Source organism: Quercus lobata, chromosome 2 (assembly GCF_001633185.2).
Source record: "Quercus lobata isolate SW786 chromosome 2, ValleyOak3.0 Primary Assembly, whole genome shotgun sequence".
In the NCBI taxonomy this organism is placed as follows: Eukaryota; Viridiplantae; Streptophyta; class Magnoliopsida; order Fagales; family Fagaceae; genus Quercus; species Quercus lobata.
In genome coordinates, this window is record NC_044905.1 from 97,012,711 (window position 1) to 97,035,032 (window position 22,322).

Genomic DNA, 22,322 nt, shown 5'->3' on the forward strand with positions numbered 1-22,322 from the left:
AATCCATTGGAGGCACATTGGTCCAAGAGAACTATGCTAATCAGTAATCACTAATCAGGTTCCCCATTTGATCAGCATATAAATAAAAAGGACCATATCAACATTCTTGTTTCATAGCACTACACAGTTTGAGACATCCAGAACATCGAAGCAAATTGTTAAAAATGGCGTCTTGGTGTTCTATTTTTGAGTTTGTTGAGGCCGCAAAACCGGCAATTGTGGCAGTTGTTGAGGCCGTGACACCGGCAATTGCGGCAGCTGTTGAGGCCGTGACACCGGCAATTGCGGCAGCTGTACCAGTTGCGTCGATGGTGCCATGTCTGCAGCCTATGGTGGCACTCATGGCCGCAGTAGTTAGTACAGTTACAGCTGTTAAGAAATTCCAAAACTACAGGAATGCGCGAAGATAAAACTAAATGGTGCCATGTCTGAACAAAATAATTGTATAGTTACTACTTAGCTCTGTGTACTCGCTTTGGGTTCCAAAAATAAAATGTTTTGAATTTTAATCTCCTGTTGTTTTCTAGACATATTCGTGCACTATATTCTTGATTTTTTTTTTTTTTTTTTGGGGGGGTAATAAGGAAATTAATATAAAACTAACCAGCCACCAAAGGCACAGTAGAGGCATATGGTCTATTACAGAACAGAACAAAAACATCATAACTTAACAAAAATGAAAAAATTCCATTGAGTAGTGGCTAATGAAATAAAATTTAGAAGCTACATATGTGCAAGAATTAACATCAGTGGTGATGATGATAATCACTAATGAGAATGTCATCCCAGATGAGAAGGGTGTAGTACCAAGAATTAACATTCCTTCACTAAAAACCGACGGGTGTTTTGGTCTGATAATAAAAAAACTATTATCAGAAGCGAACATCATAGCTCATAGGTTGAAACTCTTTAAAAAAAAAAAACCTTCCTCCATTTATTAAAGAAACTTACATGTCAATTAGATTATAAGATTTATTATAAATAAATACTAATAATTATTAGTTATATATATATTTATACAGGAAATAATTATAAGGTTTGAACTTTAAAGTTTAAACCTTGTGCCAGACTAAAGTCATGTGAATCTTTTTTCTTTTCTTTTTTTAAATAATTACGTTATGTGAATTCTCATTCTCAAAAAAAGTTATGTGAATTCTAATCCGAAATCAATTCAACTTCTCCGTTCAATTTGTAGGCAACAATTTGCCCAAATTATTGCCTGCGATGACTTTCAAGACTATTTGGCAACTTTTTATTGTTCTTCAACCTTATCATGTTTCGTTTAGACTGTCAAATATTACAAACAATAAAACTTCTGAAGGGACTTTATTTATTTATTTATTTATTTTTATGCGATAAGGGATTTTCTTTTGCTATAGTGATGACTCTATACTGATCCCTAAAGAGTAAATGATCATTTGCAAAACTTGGGGTACTTTGCTTAATCATTATAAGGCTTATAATGTGGGCAGTATCATTTACTGCCATGGATCACCGTAAGAAGTGATCATTTGTGAAATAAATTAATATTCCTATAATAAAGTGATTACCTCATTAGAAACTGTCCCTTGAATCTTCATGACCATTACTTTCCGATGGTGATCAGATTACATATCAATTGAACCTATCTATCTATCAAAGGCATAACAAAAGTGACTTGGAGAAAAGATAACCACATTTTCTAACCCAAAACCGGTGTTTAACTAATCACAAAATAAAATAAAAATAATTATTATATTTTTGAAATGATACCAATCATATGTGTTTGGTTTGTAAGTTAATTTAAGTAAGTTTGTTAGTAGCTTTAACATTTTCCATTAATCAAATAAAAATGAATTGTAAATAATCAATTATAAACTCAATGACTAGTCCCGATGATATTTTAGTAGAAATTGACAGAAAATTATAATCTCCCTTCCAAATAATCAATTTCATGCTAAAGGTCTTATAATTGAGTTGACACCTCTCCATGCACAAAGTGTTTGGGGGTTTAAGGGAGAAAGGGTTCGAACTACGAGATTAACAGTATGTTGTAATTATCTCTAAAAAAAAAATCAATTTCATGATTTATATTAGATAATTATGAATCTAAAAGTATCAAGAGTAATACTAAGAACACAATATTTTCCATAACTTCTTTTACAATTGTTGATGTAGGCACATATATATAGCTTGTTGTTATTAGAATAACTTCACTTTTATCTAGATTTACCACTTTCACTTAGTTCATTACTAATATTATTTTTATTATACACTAATCACACAACAGGACATATAATTATGAAAGAAAGTTGGCATCCTATACTTTTTTTTTTCCCAATGGTTATAAATATTACTGAAATTTTAAAAAATGGTGGTAAATAAATGTTAACGGATTAAGTGGACCTATCCATTCAATTCTTGGGGAGGCCATGGGACTGTGACCGCAAAATTATCACATTAATTCAAGGAAAACGCTAGAGATCTCACATTTATTCCAAGCCATATACAAGGTACCGTGGAAGTAAGAACTAAGAAGTTCAAAGGTGAAAGCTATTGAGATTCAGGCTAATGGTCTATCTAAATCCCTGAACTTATCACATTATATTCTACCTGGGTTATATAAGACCAGCAAGTGTATCTCTTCCTCACACTCTCAAAAGAAGAAGAAACAGACGAAATAAGCAATCATGTCAGGAAAACCTAAGAAGATAGCATTCGGGTATGGTGGGCTAGTGATCACAAGCAGTAGTAAGGGCAGCTCAAGCAAAAAAATGTTGAATAAAGCGATCACAAGCAGTGAGGGCAGCTCAAGCAAACGAGTGTTGAACAAAGCGACCGAATTAAGTAGTTCATCGCGTATGATCTTCAAAGACAAGCACACCTCATGTTCAAGTCATTTTGCCAAGCAGCATAAGACAGAAAAGTTTGTGGACAATAGTAGTGGAAAGTTGGGGTACAAAGATGAGGTCAAGTACACATCTGGTCTCAAGTTCAATGACAAGGTACTGGGGGATACCACAGAGTTAGAGACCCAAGTCAAGTTCAAGAAAACTGTTTATCCCAACAAGAGTGCCTCAAAGTTCAACAATAAAAAAATTAACTATTACTAGGTTTCCCTTTCTATTCCAAATAAAAATAAATAAATAAACTAGCACTAGGTTTCCTTATTTACTTGGTTTTTTATAATTTATAGTATAACAGCTAGCTCTCTCGCTTTGCTATGTCTTTTAAAGTTTAATGGTTTCTCTCTCATATGGGGATTGGCTTGTGATGGATTTCATTTTTCTCTATTAATGTTGAAGTTGTAATTTTTTTTTTAGTGAGTAATGTTGAAATTGTTGTATTTTGATGGACCAAATTAGTTGTGAATTTGATCCGTGCATATATATATATATATATATATATATAATTTTTTAGTATATTGATTTGATAATAAATATCTATTATTAGAAGTGGACATTATATATTAAAATTTTCTTTAAAAAATATTGTTATAAGTGGAGGAGGGAATTTGAAATTTTGAACCCTCTTTCTACTCATAAATGAAAATATTCAATGTCTCAATAATTGAGACTTAAACCCTACAAATTTTGGTTGGAGTTCTCTTGAGTCTTGATTCTTGATGCCCAACATCAATTAAGAAACTCAAGTCAGGATGTTTCTTCAGGATTTAAAACCCAAATGCAAAAGAGGAGGGGATCCATACTCCGTACACCTCAAATCTCTCTCACCTCGTCCCCCAAAGTGAGATTCCATTCATGAAACTCCACCAACTATATCAATTGATTCTGATCATATTCTTTCTCCTTACCAAATTTGCTATCGTCTTGGGCACTCTAGGATAAGTTATTATCATCAAATTTGAAATCGTCTTGTGCCACAACTTTTTTCAATCTAATGTGGTAAGTAGCGAAGCTAGGAAGGTTTTGAAAATTTTCATTTCAAATTTAAATTTTGGCTTTTCACAATGTGGAATCTATATTTTAAACATTTTTAATTGGCTTCTCACTATGTATTTAGATTATGTTTTCTAAAACGAGTTTTCAGAAAACTGATAGATTTTGAAATTCAACAATTTAGAGGATCATTTTAGGATAATAAGTAAAAAAAATTGTAATGACATGGCATAATTGTAAATAAATTGAAAATAGTGGGCCCTATAAATTTGCCAAAACTCTTATATTTCTAAAATTTAGGAACTTATCTTTATCATAAAAAAATCTCAGGCTTCAATTTTGAAGCTTATACTTATCCTTTCCATCATTATCCCCAAAAAGAAATTACTTGTTTTTTCTTTTTATGAAAGAAAAAAAGAGTCTTATGCATGTGATCATTGACCCAACCCACTTGAAGCTGGAAAACTCATGGAGCACCCTTGGGTGCATTAGGGCTATCCACGTTGTAGTACAGTATTTTTATAAAGCGCACAACTTGAATCAAGCAACTCTTGGACCTGCACGTATGACCTAATCCAAGACTCCAACCAACGTACCACGCCCCCGAGAGCAAATTACTTATTATCTCCATGTCACTTCTTTAAATATATATATTTTTTCTCGAAAGTAAAAAATGGTCTCCCAAATATTTTTTTCTTTCAGTATTTTGAAATCATTTTTTAAAAATGAGAGTCAGACATGTATATATAAAAAATTATAAAATGTGTTTATCACACAAACTATTTTATACATCCAAAAAAAACAACTCAACAAGTATTATCCAAAAATTAGTTTCACATTTAATTTAAAAAAAAATAAAAATAAAAACTAGTTTCACATTGTTTTGAAAACAAAACAAATATCCAACTACAAACAAGCCCTATATAAATAAATAAATAAAATTGGGCTATTAAATGTTATTGGGCGTAAAAAACCCTATCTCATTTACTTATTGTCGCTTTCCTTTTCTCCGTCAAATTCTCTCAATTTCAACTGTGTGCCGCAACCCACTTCTACCCTCCTCACAGGGACCCCTGCTTCCTTTCCTACCATTGGTCACGTTGGGCTCTATAGAGGTCAGTCTCTGAAGTTTTTATCTTTCATGACCACTTTTATATCTTCTCTCCTCTCTATTTTTATATATAGACATGGCCTAGTAGTAACAGTTTAACTTTAATCACTTCTAGCAATTTTGGTGTGGCACAAGCACAACAAAGAATAAAAAGGCTAATAAGTAATAACATTTTAAGAGCAAGTGGAGTTCATCAACTATGAAAAGGCTAAAATCTTTTTAACCATGCTTTCTTTTTGTCTTAGCCATACAATAAAAGAATCCTACTTTTCTAAAGACTATTAACTAGTTCAAAAATGTGGCTTTAAGAAATGGCGTCAGTTCACACCGAAAATCCCTTTTTTTATTCAGCCAAAAAAAAAGGTACGGCTTTGACTAATTAGAGTCGCACTTCACACACAAAAACTAGGACTTGGAGGCTGTTTGAGGCAAATTGGTTTGAAATAATAATGATAATTATTTCAGAACAACCATAATAATAGATATTGAATTATCAAACAAAAAAAAAAATCATGGTAGTGAAAATTTAGGTGGAGTTTTTTTTTTTTTTTGAGGGGGCAGGTGAAGTTGGTTAGGTGTTAATGACATTGTTTGAGAAATCTTGAGATATGATTGTTAAACCATTACTTAGTGGTTTCAATTAATGGGTCGCATTGGGAAAAATGGAAAAGAGGAGGAACCAACTTAACAATGGAACTATAGGACCATGAGAAATACTGTATAATCTTGATCTTCATTATAACGGAAAAATCAGCACTGGGGTGCTTCAGTTAATAGCATAGTATTACGTTAGAGTAGTTGATAGTTGATACTATGATGTTTTGATGTGTATGTTGATATTCATTTGAAAACTCACCGTTATAGGTTCTAGCTAGTGACTTTTGGAGCACACAGTGGAAAAGGCTTAAGGTAAGTGGGATTTACTAGGTGGGTCGGGTCGGGTTTACTGTGACCCAAAACCCGACCCGATAGAAATTGGGTTTGCCTGACAAAAACCTGACCCGAAAAATCGGGTCTCAAATTGGGTCGGTTTTCCGGGTTTCGGGTCGGGTCTTTTTTTTCTTTTTTCTTTTTTTTAAATTTTATTATGCTTGTTTTCCATGAGCCTTTATACTAAATGTTACTATATTCTTTTTTGCAAAAATAATCTCTCATTAAAAATAAAAAATCCAATATCAAATCAGTTTTTAAAAAATCATACTATTTAACTATTTGAATCTGCTATTAACAGTAGAAAATAAAAGCTAAAATCTCTTTAGCAAGCCACATTTATGACTATTAAACTTTCATATACACAATAACAACTATATGAAAGTTTAGGGCCTTTAGGCTCCAATTACCGTATCTGTTCTCCAGAATATCAATAGATCTCCGGTACAGAAGCAATGATTTCTCAGACTTCCTCAAAATTTAATACATACTTCCCATATGCACAAGCACAGAATCCAGAAATGGTTCATTGTCCTTTAGACTTTCAACAACCTCAGTCAACTGGCCATCAACAAAAATGCACCCAAAAAATCCCACCAAAGAAAGAACTAATCAGCCTTGTTTTCACTGTTATAAGATCCAATACCCAACAAATCCCAGATAAAGCATTGAAAAACTCTATGTACAACTTCATTAACTCAACTTTTGACCAAACAATTAATGTGCAAATCGCATCACCTAAATTAAAGAATGAAAAACTTGCTAAGATATCTCCAGATCATTGAACATCAGAATTACAAGCTAAAGTAATTACAAAAGAGCTTCCATTTCCAAACTCCAAGTGAAAGTTGCTCCAATATTTTCCACCTACAGCACCAAGGGGGAAAAATCAATAATAAACAAGTCATTTAACATAAGTCAAATTTCTAAGATATACTCATATCCCATTCAACATAACTAAGATCAAAACAACCAACCAGATCAAGAAAATCAATACAGTAGGATTTTAAGAAAACAAACCAATCAAAGACGATGGCCTATTGTTTCCTAACCATAATTGGTACTGACACCTTTAATCAAAGAAATTGATTAGAGAGGCCAACTAACCTTAATTCTCTTCAAACTGTCATTTGTAGCTGTCTTTTTCTCAAGAGTGAGACGCAAAGCTGCCAGTTCCTGCTCAATGAATTAGTAAATTATAAAAATTTCAGTATTTAGGTATCTCCAATAAGACATATTTAGATTAAGGAAACAACATAGGAGAAACAAGAAGATATCCCAGGAAAAGAAGTCAAAGAAACATACATCTTTCAAATTTATCCTTTCCGTCAATAGCAAACTTTCCTCCTCTCTAAGTTCAGCTAGAGACTGCCCAAAAAGAAGAAAAATACAAGGGATATGACACTATACACGATTAGGTCCATAACATAAAATCTTAATTATGAAATAAACTCTATTTCCAGTAACAGATGGAGAATGATTTTGTGGTGTTGAGATTTGAGGTTCGGCTAAAAGAAAAGGGAGTCAAAGTTTATGCACTAGTTTTCCTCGAAGCAAACTTTACTCTTCTTATATCTCTTAAACAAGTCTGATGACCAGCTGCTCGCTTACTTTAGTGGCTCTCTTTTTGATTGGTCTAGGGCTTGGGGACTCACCTCTAGTGATTCTATCCCTATGTTCCTTAGTTCTCTTCTCTGTAATTAATTTGCTTGTTGTTGTCTCCGTTTGTTTTCTTTTTTCTTCTTCTCCTTTTTTTGTTTGTTTCCTTCTCTGTATTCTCTGTTCTGCCTTGTGTTTTCATGAGGTAGCTTTTAATATATTTCTTTCTTACTTATCAAAAAAAAAATATATATCTCTTAACCAAAATTAATCCCCACTTGTAAACCAATCCAACATACTCAATCTATGCAAGCTCGTAACAACAACCCACTTAGACTTAATACTTATTATCCCACTTAATACAACCTCAATAACATCTAATTACTTTAACACTAGCTAGAGGAGCCAATTAGATTAATAAACTTAAAGAAATGAAAACAAAATCCTAAAAAACAAAAACCGAAATCAGAACAACATAATTAAGTTAAAAAACCTAACACTCAGACACATATAACTAGACCGTTAAAACAACAAAACTCCACATGTGGACCCCATAAAATAAGTTTTGAACTGGTGAATTTATCAAAAAGTAATAAATTAAACTTCTACGGTTGCATCACAACTAGACTATATTTTTTATCCATATTAAGGCTGAAATGTATTGCTGAAAATAAAATGCACTATACTCAAGAAAGAGTTCCAGGTGCATACTTCCAGTCCTGCATAAACCACTACAAATAAAGCATATCCAGCTAGGCCATAACCTGTTCAATGTAAGAAGTTTATAAGATTAAGCTGAGAGTGCATTCTTTTATTATGATGAGCTAAACGCTATATTGCTGTCTAGATATACTCTGAAAATGCTGCTAGCATGGGCTAGGAAGAAACACAATTTAGGAGTTCAATGGCATCATAAATCAAGAAAGCAGTTGCTCCAATTCATAAAGGAGGTCCTATCATCAAGATAAAGCAAGCACTTTCATTTTAAAAATAACTCCAACCAAATTCATACATGCAAAATTATATTCAATTCACACAAGATAAAACTACAACTTCAAAAATTAAATTGCATGACTTAAAATCTTAATTGTTTAAGAAACTAAAGCAAATAGAACACTTAAAAAGTACACGAATCCAACAGAGAAACAAAGTAAAGCTTTCAAAGATTTTGTGGCAGAGAGGTCTTTTACCAAAAAAAAAAATAGTAGTAAGCAAATAGTATGTAACTACTGAACAAAAATCCTTCCAAAACTTGTAACTGCTCAACTGAACCCGAAAATTCCCCCCAACTAATTTGATATGGCAGTAGCTGACCTTTACAATAAAGGGTTCCTCATAATTTTCAAAGGTGAAAATTTTGATAAATATACAAATAAATAGTAAAAATTCCAGCCCTTGGCAGGTGAGATTTGAAAGGTTTGGGTCGCCAAATCCACTCTTCATTGGACCTAAATCTAAACAATGTTAATAATTCCACTTCTTAGATCCTTTCTAGAGGCTGAACCGACAATTAATAATAAAATTCACAGTTATAATTGCATCTACATTCGCTACGCTCAACTTCAACAAAAAGTTTCCTTGTATTGCATTTCTAAACATCCCACATTCATCTCTACAATTAGCAAATACCCATTAATAGAAACATCCCATAACAACTGATTGTTGCCACAAAATGAATAAGGAGCATAGTAGAATCATACTTGCCAACCTCCTCTGTTTCTAAAACCTTTAGCTACATTAATTTTTCTATATCTAACTGCTATATGTTACTGTTTTCTTGGCTCATAATTCACACACCATTCCTTTTGTTTTTTCTGGGTTCAATAGCTTTTATCTCAGTGATCAGATGAATCAAAATCAACATTATTCAGAACTTGTAAAGAACATTGGCAGAGAGGTCTTTTACCTTTGCGAAAATGCAAAATAGTGAAACCCCAGAGAGAGGCAGAAGAGCTCTTTAGTTAAAAACCTGAAAAAAAAATCGAGATGGGTCCTTAAAAAAAACGATTCAAGCCAAACCCACATCACAAAACGCAAGAAAATCAATCCCAAACAGGCTATTCACATAGAAAAAAACCCCAAAATCCGAAAGTTTTAAAAACCCAACTATATTAACAAGAAACAGAGATAACAAGAAATAGGTTTAGCTATTTATTCTATGACTTACACAGAGACAAATGGAGCAAATAGCTTGAAACTGGCTTGTAAGGATGAGGTTTAAGCTTTTGAGAAATAAAGAGAGAGATGAGGGAGGCAGAGAGCTGAGGGAGGCGGAGACTGAAGAGAGACCAACGTAGGGCTTTTTTTTTCAAAATCACATAAATTGGTTCAGACTTAGGGTATTTTATATGACCCGAAACCGACCCGAACCCGATAATAACCCGAAAATGAGACCCGAAACCCGACCCAAATATTCTCAGACCCCCCCAAAACCTATCGGGTCGGTCCGGGTTTCGGGTGGGCCGGGTCAAGTGCTCAGTCCTAGGATTTACACGCTACACCCTTTTGCATTATCAATATTTGGTGGTAAACCCATTTGGATGTTCAATTTTAATATTTCTTGAATGTTTTTAACGCATTGGAAGTCTCTTTGCATTTGTATTGTTGATATTCGTGACCCTTTTAATTCATCACTTTGTTATAACTATTGAGCTACTGTCTTTGTGAAATTAAATTGATCTTGTTTATGTACACCCTTAATAAAATCCCTTGCCATGAGATAAAATCCCTTCCCATGGGGGCGCAATTCATAAGCCATGATTTGAATCATGTGTTTGATGTTGTGGATGTGGATGTTGGGTGTTAGGAATTGATGGAGGCTATTTATTTTTCAAGGACCCTACCCAAGGGGGCAAAACACCTAAGTAACTTTGTCCACGAAGGTAATACATGGTACTTCTTGAGGAAATTCTCATAGTTTAGGATTTCAAGTGTAATTTGAATAAGATTGCTTTTGCAAGGAATTATCTAAATTTCTTGTTTACGTATAAATCTTGTGGAGTTTAGAGCAATTGTTTACTTTGGAAATTATACGATTTATCATGTGCTTTTATTTTGGAGACTGAATTTATTTGCTTTAGAGATTTTCTATTGCGGATAATTTATGGATTTCTTGGATTGAAATTTTCAGGCGTTACATTTATGGATCCCATCGGGCTCTAGACTAACTCTAGTTTACTTGTACTATACACATACTTGTCCAACTCTTATATTTCTTGTATTTCATTCATATGTCTTCCTATATAATGGCACTCCCTTTACCATTTATTCGCTTAATCACAGTGCTTATCATTTTTTCCCCAGTTCATATATAGACCAGCAAGTGTCTCTCTACCTGATTCGCTCAAAAGAAGAAAAAAAAACAATAATGGCAGAAGATCTGAAAAAAACAATGGCAGAAGAACCGGTATATAGAGCTGGATTAGCTATCGTGACAGAAAGCAGTGAGGGTAGGTCGAAAGAAGAAAACCAAAAACCTATAAGGGCAGAAGAACCGGTATATAGAACTGGATATGCTATCGTGACAGAAAGCAGTAAGGGCAATTCAAGCCAAAAATCTCTGAATGAATCGAGTGAGGTGGAGACTCCCAAAGACAAGTACAGTTGGATGTTCAAGTAATTTTACCAAGCAGCATATAAGGCAGAAAAGTTCTTTGACAAAAATAGAGGATGGTCTAAATTTACAGCCTAATGTTTTTTAATGGTCTCTCTCTTGGGGATTAGATTGTAATGGATTTCATTTTACTTTGATTAATTTCTTAGCAGTATTTTGATGGATCTAACTAGTTGTGACTTTTTTGTTCGATGGATCTAAACCGTTTTATTTATTGGTATGAGACTCGTGGTTTATCATTTGTGCCTATATATATGTCTTGTATAGCAGGAATTTTGACTATTGAATCGAAATCAGAAGAACTAAAGTGAAGTTTGTAGATTATCTTTACGTTAAAACCTAGAACATCATCCCTTAAGACAATATGTTGTATGTAGTATAATTTGCCTCATTCTTTCTTAAAAGTTATCCTAACTTTTGAATGGAGTTGATGGTGTGCATTTTTGTTAGACTTAGAATTTCATCCTCTCTCCTCTTTTTTTATTTGTTTCTTAAAAAAACTGAATTTTTTTTAATAATTTTTTTTTTTTTTGAGAATCCAAAGTGTCCAAACTTGAGATTATATGACTAGTACTAGAATTTAGAGTGAACTTTATATATATAATTCAATAGTTAAAGGGAGACAAAGCAAGTGTCAATTAGTTGAAGTGTTGAACTTCTACTTTATTATCTTTTGTAGTCCAAGGCACTCGAAAGGATTTTAAATTAGTACAATAATACGGACAACAATTTATTCTTCCTTTTTTTTTAACAATTCTAAATTTTGATTAGACCAACATCACTTTCACAAGATTTTAACGCAAACATCATCACTTTATTAGTACTAATTAACATACCCCTCATTAGTATTAAAAAAGATTGTGAAGATTAATGTTTTCTTAGTGTCCATTTGGGAACCGCTAATTTGGTTGAAATTGAAAATTTGTTGTTGAAAGTACTGTAGATAAAGGTAAAAGTTAGCTGAATAATACAATGAGACCCATGAATAGTATCAAAAAGTACAGTGAGACTCATGAATAGTAGTAAAAATAAACTGAAAGTGTAGATGAGCTGAAAAATTCAGCTTATCCCAAACGCATACTTGGACTAGTTATTTATTTTATGAATTTAAGTTGGCCACTAACTCATGGAGGATCTCTCTCATAGAGCTGGTATCTCATGTGCTTGGCGCATGAGAGATTTTTCCTTCTCTCATAATATAGTGGACCGCAAATGTGTTGGATTGAAGGGTTGATAGATAGTTTTGGTATGGTTAATTTTTGTTATAGAGGAACTCTTCTATAGTTGGTCTCAGAAAAGAATGCTTCACTTATTTCCAAAGGCTGCTATAAAGAATTATCTGATTTTGGGTTTGGATCACTCTCCCATTATATTTCATTCTATAGGAGAACAGGGAGGTTTTCCTAAATGAAATATTTGGGCTAATGCCTGTCTATTGGTCTCCTTGCCACTATGCTATTAAGATAAGAACTTTTAAGGCTGAAATTAAGAAATGGAATTGGGAAACATTGTATCTATACCTGAGAGAATTAAGTCTATCAAGCTTAAAATTGGAGAAGTGCAACCGCAGCCTCTCTTCGAAGCTAATGTTAATTTGGAAGTGACTCTTTGTGTTGAGTTGCAGGTTTTGTAAATAATAATAATAATAATAAATTGTCCCAATACTAATTGAAATTTTAAACGTGAAGTGGGCTTATCCATTAAAATCTCTGGGAAGCCATGGGACTCTTTGACCGCAAAATTCTCACATATATTCAAATCCATTCAATTCAAGCTTAATCAGTTCCATGAACCGTGGAACTGAGAAATTCAAAAGTTGTTAGGAAGATTGAGTCTATCTAAACCCCCGAACTTATCATATTCTACATGGCATATATATAGACCAGCAAGTGACTCTCAACCTCACACTCAAAAGGAAGGAGAAAAAACAATGGCAGAACATAGAATTGGGTATATTGGGGTCGTGACACCAATCAGTAAGGGCAGTTCAAGCAAAAGAATGGAGAATGAATCGAGCGAAATGCAGAGTTCATCGCGTATGATCTACAAAGACAACTACAGTGGCTGTTCAAGTAAGTTTACAGAGCAGCATAAGGCTGAAGAGTTTGTGGACAAACATAGTGGAAGGTTGGGGTACAAAGAAGAGCTCAAGTACACTTCCACTAACAAGGTTAATGACAAGGTTCAAGGTTATACCACTGAGTACGAGACCCAAGTCAAGTTTAAGAAGACTGTTTACCCCAACAAGAGTACCTCAAAGTACAACAATAAAGGGATTGACTATCACTAGATTTCCTTATTTTCTTGGCTTTCTAGATCTACAGCTCTCTTGCTTAGTTTGTTAGTTTGTTTTTGTTTTTGTTTTTTTTTTGTGTGTGTGTGTGATAAAGGGATTGACTATCACTAGATTTCCTTATTTTCTTGGCTTTCTAGATCTACAGCTCTCTTGCTTAGTTTGTTAGTTTGTTTTTGTTTTTGTTTTTGTTTTTTTGTGTGTGTGTGTGTGTGTGTGTGTGTTCACTTTCTAATGGGGATTGGCATGTAATGGATTTTTATTTTACATAGAGAATAATGTCAAAGCAGCATTTTGATAGATCTAACTTCTTGTGAATTTGGCTTTTGTGTGGATTGCTTATGAATTGCCTATTTTTTTTTTTTAACACAATAGTGGGTGATAATTATCTAATATATGAGATAAATATTTGGTGATATAATCTAAACCATTTTGTAGATTGGATTGATATTCATTATGTATTATCATTTTTGCCTATATATTTCAAGTATGGCTAGAATTTTGACTATTGAAACCAAAACGGAAAAATTAAAATCATGATCCATATTTTGAAAAGAAACCTCAGAACTTGAGAGTACATACTACATTAACATAATAGTATATTACGATAGATGCAGCCCAAGGCACTTTAAATTGTTTTAGTTTACTCTGATCATTGAGAAAAAAAAAAATCACAATTGCATGTGCAGATTGTAAATTGCAAGTAGATCAAATTCACTTTTATAAGTACCCATCATTTCTTTCTTCTTCTTTTTTAAGTGGCACCACTCGGTACTCAGTACAGTAGTTGGGTAGCTTGGGCTTGAATTCAATTAGGAAGGCAGGGGGCTTGTGCTTTTATTGGAGGAATGGTATGGTCGTACGAGCCCATTCAAGCTTAGTGAATTTTTTTCCTGATCCAGCCCACACGTGTTTACAAAAGCTCAAAAAGACTTACAAGTGCTTGATTCAAACTTAATCGACACAAGCTCATGATTTGTGATCGATCCATTAGATTGCAAGGGTATATTTTAATTTAAATAAAAATAAATAAATATATAAATAAATAAAAAAGAAGAAGAAGAAGCTAGAGGGGTGTACTAGCAGAAATTAAAGGAATCCTTCCAATACTATGGAAGCTTTCTTAGGAAACGATAACATAGTATTCTTCGAGCAATTACTCAAATATCATCAAATCGTGCTTTAGTCCATCATTATTATTGGAAGGTTAGGGTATATTTTCGATCAACGTAGGTCAATTCAGTTCAATTGGTCTAGTTCGGTCTAGTTCGGTTTATTCACTTTATTTTTTTTCATTTGGTCCACTATGGTCCATTCAGTCTATTCGGTCCACTTCATTCCAATCTTTCTATTTCGGTCCACTTTAGTCCATTCGGTCCACTTCAATTCACTTGTTCCATTTCTATCCACTTTGGTCCATTTGGACATTCGGTTCACTTTGATTCATTTGGTCCAATTCAGTCCACTCCAGTCCATTGGTCCACTTCAGTCCATTAGGTTCACTTGAGTGATACATTGAGAGAAGAGATTTGTGTAGAAAGAAAATAAAATTACACTTTTTTTATGTTATTAAAATCTTGTATTTTTTTTTCTAATATAAATGATAAATTTACTAATATCTACGACTAATATATATATATATATATTGCTATTTTTTAAATTTTTTTAAAAAAAATCTAACTAGTGCTCATTAATGCAATTGTACCCAGTAGATGCAACATTAAAAACAAGATATTATTTCCTAAGTACACTTTTATTTTTAAAATTCTATTGTACAATGGCTTAAGGAAGATTTGAAATCTAATCAATCAAAAAAATATATATATATATATATATATATAACAGAGATCTCATGTGGGAAAGTATAAGATTCTGTCAAGTGGCGCATTCTATACAAAGAGAATTCAAATATTCTTAAGTGTCACATCAGAGATAAGAATAAATTAAATATTAACTTGTGGGGGTAACAGACCGAAAAGCCCATACCAATATACACGTTGGGCCAACGGCCCAGTCCAAGGAAGAATCCCTCCTCGGCTATGGGAAGAACCCCTTGGCCGAGGACAAAGGGAACAGCCTATCACTGAGAGTGGCACTCTGGGTCATTCCATGGAATAGGAAAATTACTAAAACAGAAAAGGACAACGGAAAGAATGGAAATATCTAAGGGAAAACTGCCATTATTGTATTCAATGCTCTGTACCTGACAGAGCAATACTTTTCTGCCTTTACAACCACTCCCAACAACTTTGGAGAGGGGCTGATGGGACAAGTATCAGCACTATGAATCTAAATCGAAAGGAAAGAAACTAGTATAAAAGGGGGTGATACGAGGCAATCAGGGGGGCGGGAACCACTACCGCTCACCATATACTAGAAAAAGCTCCTCGGATCGTGCTGAGAACCAACCTTCTAAGATAAACTCAGTTCATCTTTGCTTGACTGTCATGAATACCATATTAACTGTTACCCGTGCACTAAGGCCTAGCTCTTCGACCCACTCTCTACAAATTTATTGTACCGGGCTCATAGGTCCAAGATCCCATACATCTTGAGCTTGGACTGCAAAACGTGACCCTACATAACTTTTTATTTCATTTGGTTCAATATTTCAAAACTTTTCTAATTAACAAATAAATATTCTTTGTATCCTTTTGTTCAATGTTTCTAGATTTTTCATTTCTCACACATACACACAAAACTCTTTACATTTTAATTCACTATTTTTACCTTTTGCACTTCTACCCTTTTATATATACCTACTCATAGCCCTTCATGTCATCTCATATCAAATACATACAGATAAAAAATGATATCATTTACCTTCAATCTTTTGACGACACTTACCTAGCTACAACCAAGGAATGGGGGCTTGTATTTTATATTGAATGACAACGGTAATTGCGATTTTAATGTTAAGATCAGACATTGTGGATTTCTGGGTTTTGTAAATGATGTAATTGATTGTGGGTGTTTGGAATATGTATTTTATTTTATAATTAAGAACAAAGAGAAAGATACATTCTATATCAACTTTTATTCTATAACATTCCTCCAAAGTCTTTTTTTTTTTTTTTTAATTTCTCATTACTTCAATTGAATAATTATAATGGATATGTGTGTGCAATTTACAATTATTTTTTTTTATGATGAACTCATTTCTAATAAATTTCTATAACAATTATGCTATAATACATGTATAACATTCTCCAAAATCATCTTACATAAAATATTACAACATTATCTGTGTATCGCATGGGTAACTTATTAGTTCATAATATCAGAAATCAGATAAGTTATTTCATTGAAGTACAAGACTCTTGGTCAAGTTGTGCATTTGATCATTGTATAAAAATTTTAATTTACAATTCTAAAAGTGCACTTGCTACACTTGGACCTTCATGTTTAACATTTAGGTCCTTAAACATCTTCAAACTAAAATGTAATCTGAGATGTGATCTCCAGTATTATTTCTTCCAAAGGGTATCTTGTACCTTATTTATGTTTTGTTCTTATTTTTATTTTTATAGTTTTTGTTAACAAAGTGAGGGGAGAGGGATAGTAGTAGTTGAAGGTGTTCAAGGCTTCAAGCTTACAAGGAAACTTATATCTAAATTTTCGGTATTACCGTTTACCATCAATTATAGCTTGCGCGCAACAGCCTATTGCATGGAAATCAGAATGAAATGTGGACGCATTTTATTTCTTCATAATTAATAAAACACCATTGATATTTTTTATAAGCACATGTAGCCATAATCCATATGAATTTTTAATGATTGGGATTTCTGAGGAGCAAATGGAGCTTTAAGTTGGAGAATCAGAAGTATATAACAAGCAACTTTCATTAATTAGCTAGTGCCACAGCACAGTTTATAATTGGCAAGACATTGAGAAGGACATCAACATTATTATGCACACAATTTACAAAATGTGTTATCAGATTCTCCTGTCTTTCATGGTTTTATGATCATCACAAACCATAACTAGCCCCCCTTGCTATGTTTCACACTACAGATTGTAACCTAGTTCATACTCTTGAAATATCTGCTGAGGGCGAAGAACAGAAGTGGATTCCCAAGCGTTTAAGGATGCTGATCTTGCGTCGAAGTCATTCGTCGACCACCAAAGCACGCCATCCTTTGAAACATTCATTTCTTTGAAACAATCAAATTCAGCCATCTGATCTTCCTGTGGTACGAAATCCACGGTTTTGGTATTAAGAAAGTTATCTATTTCAGCTTGAAACACCGAAGCTTGAATTCCTGCATTAGACTGTTCTATACCTTTTGCTTTCGGAACATGAGTGGAGTCCATTGAGTTGTTCTCATTGATGAAGGCAACTGAGTTGTCTGAGGATGATATACCATGTAAAGACTTCAATTCATTTACTTTAGCAGCAGTTGGTGATTCATAAAAGCCAACCTTTTGTCCTTGCACAGGTTGAGGACTAGGCAAGGCATGTTCCATGAGAGGGGTATTAGGAAACTCATTTAAAGATTGCAGGTTTTGGATCATTTTTTCTTGCAAGGGATGCAACTTTGGCCACAGAGCAGGATTGTTGTAGAAAGAGAGAGGGTTTTGAAGGCTTTGAAGTTGCATATGAAGTTGAAGTCTTTCAAAAGCCGAGCTGCTTAATCCTGGTGAATATGAATCATCTTCTTGGCCATTTGCATCTTTAGTCTCACCACCCATGGATGACATATTATTCATGTTAGACTGTTTGCGCCTTCCGAGTAATTTCTTCTTCAATCTAGTGTTCCAGTAGTTCTTGATGTCATTATCTGTCCTTCCAGGCAGTTGGGCTGCAATAATGGACCACCTAAAGGTAGATTGAAATCAAAATGAGTTTATTCTCTAAGACTATCAAGCAAAACAAGAGTAATAACTTAAGAAATTAACCCTACAGATCATGGAGATTTAAATTTATAAGATGGAGGAGTTATTCCAGGCCAAAGCATCATGGACAAAGAAAAAGGACAAGCACTTCATGGTCAATTTTATAGAAAACCTAGAGAGAGAGAGAGAGAGAGAGAGATTAACCTGCTGCCAATACTAATATAGAGGCTGCAGATGATGTTGTCTTCTTCTTCAGAGAATCCACCATGCTTGATGTTGGGCCTCAAGTAATTCAACCATCTCAATCTGCAACTCTTTCCACATCTCTTAAGTCCTGTGAATTTCACCAAAAGGTCAAAACTTATCATTCTTGAGAATATGAAACCATTTTTTTATTATTCAACTGTTACAACAAGTGGAAGAGGGGGATTGAATCCTGATTTATCTTATAAAAGAAGACTAGGAAATACTACTGAACCATAAAGCTCTTCTTAGAACATGAACCTTTGAGACCTCAAGAAAATATTTGTTTGAATGAGATAACATACCAACTTTTTGAGGAAGAGCAATCCAGTTGCCTCCAGTTCCATGCTGATCAATATAGGCTTTGAGCTTAGCATCTTCTTCAGGAGACCATGGTCCTTTCTTCACGTTTGCCTTGTCACAACATGGAGCTCGACCCATCTTTTTCTCTCTTCAAGGATGGATATGAACAAATTAAAGCTGTCTGAGATTGTTGAGAAAAAAGCTGAGTAGGAGGACCAAGATTTATAGGTAGGAAAGATGGGTATGTGATGTGATGCTTATTAGTTATTAGGACTAAAAAGTCTTACACCTCACCCTCTCTCCCTCCTCACTATTCAACCCTATTTCTCTCTCCTCTAGGGTTTGTGCAATCTCTCTCTTCCTTTTTGGATTAGTTCGCTCATCCATATTTTATTATCCATGCAAGTAGACAAAGTATAACACAAATTTCTTCTCCTATTGCATATTAAATTGCACTGCTTTTTGGGGTCCAATTAGTTTATTATTTGAAACCCATTGCTGCAGGTATTTGATCGAAAGAAGGATCCATCCTTTCAGTTTGTCACTATTATCCTTGAAATGTTCCAAACCCAGCCGCCCTAGCTATTTAAACATTAATGGGTTAGACTAGTAGAACTCAAAATTATTGTATGCAGGAAAATGCTCTAATTGGCTGCTATTTTCTATTTTATATGACGCATTTAGCTCTCTTTTTTGACAAGGCACATGATTTTTAGAACAATGGTTTACCGTGATTTTAGTTGGGTGCTTCTTGTAATGACAGATGCTTATGAAAATGTCTGCAATTGATAGTATCATGTAAGGGGAGCCTGCCCACGTTGTATGTTTCCCTTCCCTTTTTTTCTTTTTCTTTTTTTCTCTTTTTTGAATATATATAAGGGCACATGTTTGTGTCATTTGCTATAAGCAAGCACTATTTTAAGAGCTCAGAAAGTCTTTCTAATCTCAAGTACCAAGACACATGTAACATGCAACCCACCATTGCCACCAATTTTTTGTACCATTAGGATTGTTTAGCGTTTCCTTTACATATTTTCGAGGCACTTCTAAGTTCTGACCACAAAAATTAATAATAATAAAAATAGAAGAAGAAGAAGAAGATACAGAGAGGGAGAGAGAAGAGATGTGGGGGTTTAAAGAGTCTTCCCTAGCTTTTAAGAAACTTGTGACCATTTGAAAATTAATGATTATAAACTGATGAAATTGAATTACATGTAAATGGAAGTAGTAATAAATAAGCACACACTTTTTCTACCATGCAATGAAATTATTGTCAATGGAATCCAAGTAGTTTCAAAATGTACGATTTCCAAGCCCAGGTACGCCAAAGGAGAAGAATTTTCTCAACTGGTGCATAGAAGTCCATGTTCACAACTAAACATTGAATTTACAAGTTGTCTTGCTGATCTCAGGTTTCATTTCAACTTGCTATGCACGGCATTCTTTTTTTCTTCTTCTTTTCCCTCTTGTGATTAAAGTCATTTTTTAAAGAATCGGTGATAGAGATTGCAAACTATATATGGGTACGTATTGCCGTACGTATGGCATGGGTTCTATAAAATTTCTTATTGTTTTGTGTGAATCAATCTTCAAATCTAAGTTCCTAGAAAACATACTCAAAGCAAGTGCCTTGATTTTTTTTCTTTTTCTTTTTTTTTTTCCTATATTGTTGCTAAGAAACTGAAATAAGATACTTCAAATTTTGCAAAATTATATAATAATATATTAATGAATTTATCACCGACATATATATCTCTAATTGTTAGTTGGCTGTTTATTGTGTTTTAATTTGTCTCTTTTGATTTATTACCCCCCGCCCCCCCCCAAAAAAAAAAAAAAAACAACAATACACATAGTACCTACATTATTTCTTTGTAGCATTTATTATTTAACCTTACTATTAATTTAACACGGCTAGCTTCACATTGTCAACGTAGCCACACAACATAAAATGAGTAATTTTAAGAATGTTTTAGAGTTACACTTTCCCTTTCTCATTGTGTATATTATATATAAATATAAAATAAATATATATTACCCAAAACATAACTGGACTTATTTTGATATAGTGACTAGTAAGTACATTCGACTCAAATATAGACTCCTCTTTACGCATAAAGTATTTGGGAATTTAAGAGAAAAAAGATCTAAGCTACAGGATCATAAACATATTATAACTATCTTCATACACACACACACACACACACACACACACACACAAAAAAAAAAAAAAAAAAAAAAAAAAACCCTCAACTACGCTACGCCTTTATCAAGATTCTTTTTCCCCATAAACGCTCAAATTTATTTTAGTACTATTAATTAGTGTTATTATTATCATCATAATAAAAGCCCTAATACTTGCACCCTTACAGGTTGGCTAGGGCTCATATTAAACAGTAGATGGAAGGCAATATTAAATCTAAGAAAGGTAGAAAGAAACCAAACGGAAAGGCATTGAAAATTCAAACCTTTTAGAGAAGCAACGCCCATTGACCTCGGTTTCCTAATTTAATATTTCCTAGAGGTCCTTTTTTTTTTTATCTCTAAAAAATTAATAGCTAGGACTGATTAGATATACAGAACCGCACCAACAAAGAAATAACAAGAGGAAAACCATCAAAATTCAAAAAGCTATCACTCCCACAATTATTATAAATTAATTAGTGTCCTAATCACCAAATTAATGGACTTAAATCTTTTTGAGCAAGGAAAACATGCTTCTGCTTGTCTTGCTCTCAACTCTGGAATCAATGCATTGACAACTTATTTCATATTCAGGAAAATGAAAAAAAAAAGTATTCAAAAAACTAATAAAAGGTCATTGCATTTCATCATCATGAAGACCAACCTTAAGACTATTGTATATTGAGCTCGTAAATCTTGATAAGAGAAGATAAGCATGGATTATTCAGTACTGGGGGGCTATATATAAAAATAATATGGAATGATTGTTGCTAACTCTATTGCTCACTCTGATGAAATTTTCTTAATCAATTATACCAGGCTCTATGACTTTTGGACATTGCATATAGATTATATAGAATAATAGATGGCGTAGACACATGTACCAATTGAAATTTTGTTGGGTACTAATCGCCTTGTTAGGTTGACTCACAAGGTTGCCTCTAGTAGACTAGTAGTATTAAAATTAGTAGTTACTACCTCCATCATTGCACTAAACTCATTCTTAATTCAGTGTCCTAGAGGTCGAACAAAGTATACTCCTTGAAAAATATCTTCAAACTTTAGCTCCAAAGTCCAAACCTCAAGAGAAAATTATTAGTGACGGTAATATATAAAAGAAGATTATAATCTTGCTTTGCTTAAACGGCTTTTCTCCTAAAGGTTCACTCAATGTTCACAGTCAATTCATAAAATTTCATTTTTCTACCTCTCGTGTCTACAGGTTCTAGAATTTCTAATTAATATATTCTACACTAGTCTTGCAATATTTCTTGGAAGTTCAATATATACTTCATTCAGTGTAACTAAGATCATAACTGGCTAGGGAGT

The 22,322-nt window shown here is 33.5% G+C and overlaps 1 protein-coding gene and 1 long non-coding RNA gene across 3 annotated transcripts; both read right to left on the reverse strand.

Annotated features, from left to right (window-relative positions):
• Positions 1-6,519: 6,519 nt before the first annotated feature.
• LOC115977389 lies at positions 6,520-9,820 on the reverse strand. 2 transcript variants are annotated; one of them, XR_004088546.1, is made up of 6 exons: positions 9,686-9,820; positions 9,425-9,487; positions 8,230-8,282; positions 7,225-7,287; positions 7,027-7,095; positions 6,520-6,786 (listed from the first exon to the last, which is right to left on the reverse strand). It is a non-coding gene; the product is annotated as an uncharacterized LOC115977389 (long non-coding RNA). The 2 variants fall into 2 exon arrangements; XR_004088547.1 differs by lacking the exon at positions 8,230-8,282.
• Positions 9,821-17,267: 7,447 nt separating this feature from the next.
• Positions 17,268-18,980, reverse strand: LOC115961434 (transcription factor MYB36). Its single transcript, XM_031080422.1, has 3 exons — positions 18,812-18,980; positions 18,468-18,597; positions 17,268-18,246 (listed from the first exon to the last, which is right to left on the reverse strand). Exons 1-3 carry the CDS (start codon positions 18,945-18,947, stop codon positions 17,436-17,438), a joined length of 1,077 nt encoding a protein of 358 aa, XP_030936282.1. The 5' UTR covers positions 18,948-18,980; the 3' UTR covers positions 17,268-17,435.
• Between the last annotated feature and the right edge of the window lie 3,342 nt (positions 18,981-22,322).

Coding starts and splice junctions, on each gene's coding strand:
- LOC115961434 (XM_031080422.1), bottom strand. CDS start 18,947: ATGGGTCGAGCTCCATGTTGTGACAAGGCAAACGTGAAGAAAGGACCA. Junction 18,598..18,811: donor TGCTCTTCCTCAAAAAGTTG/GTATGTTATCTC, acceptor TGAAATTCACAG/GACTTAAGAGATGTGGAAAG. Junction 18,247..18,467: donor TATATTAGTATTGGCAGCAG/GTTAATCTCTCT, acceptor ATCTACCTTTAG/GTGGTCCATTATTGCAGCCC.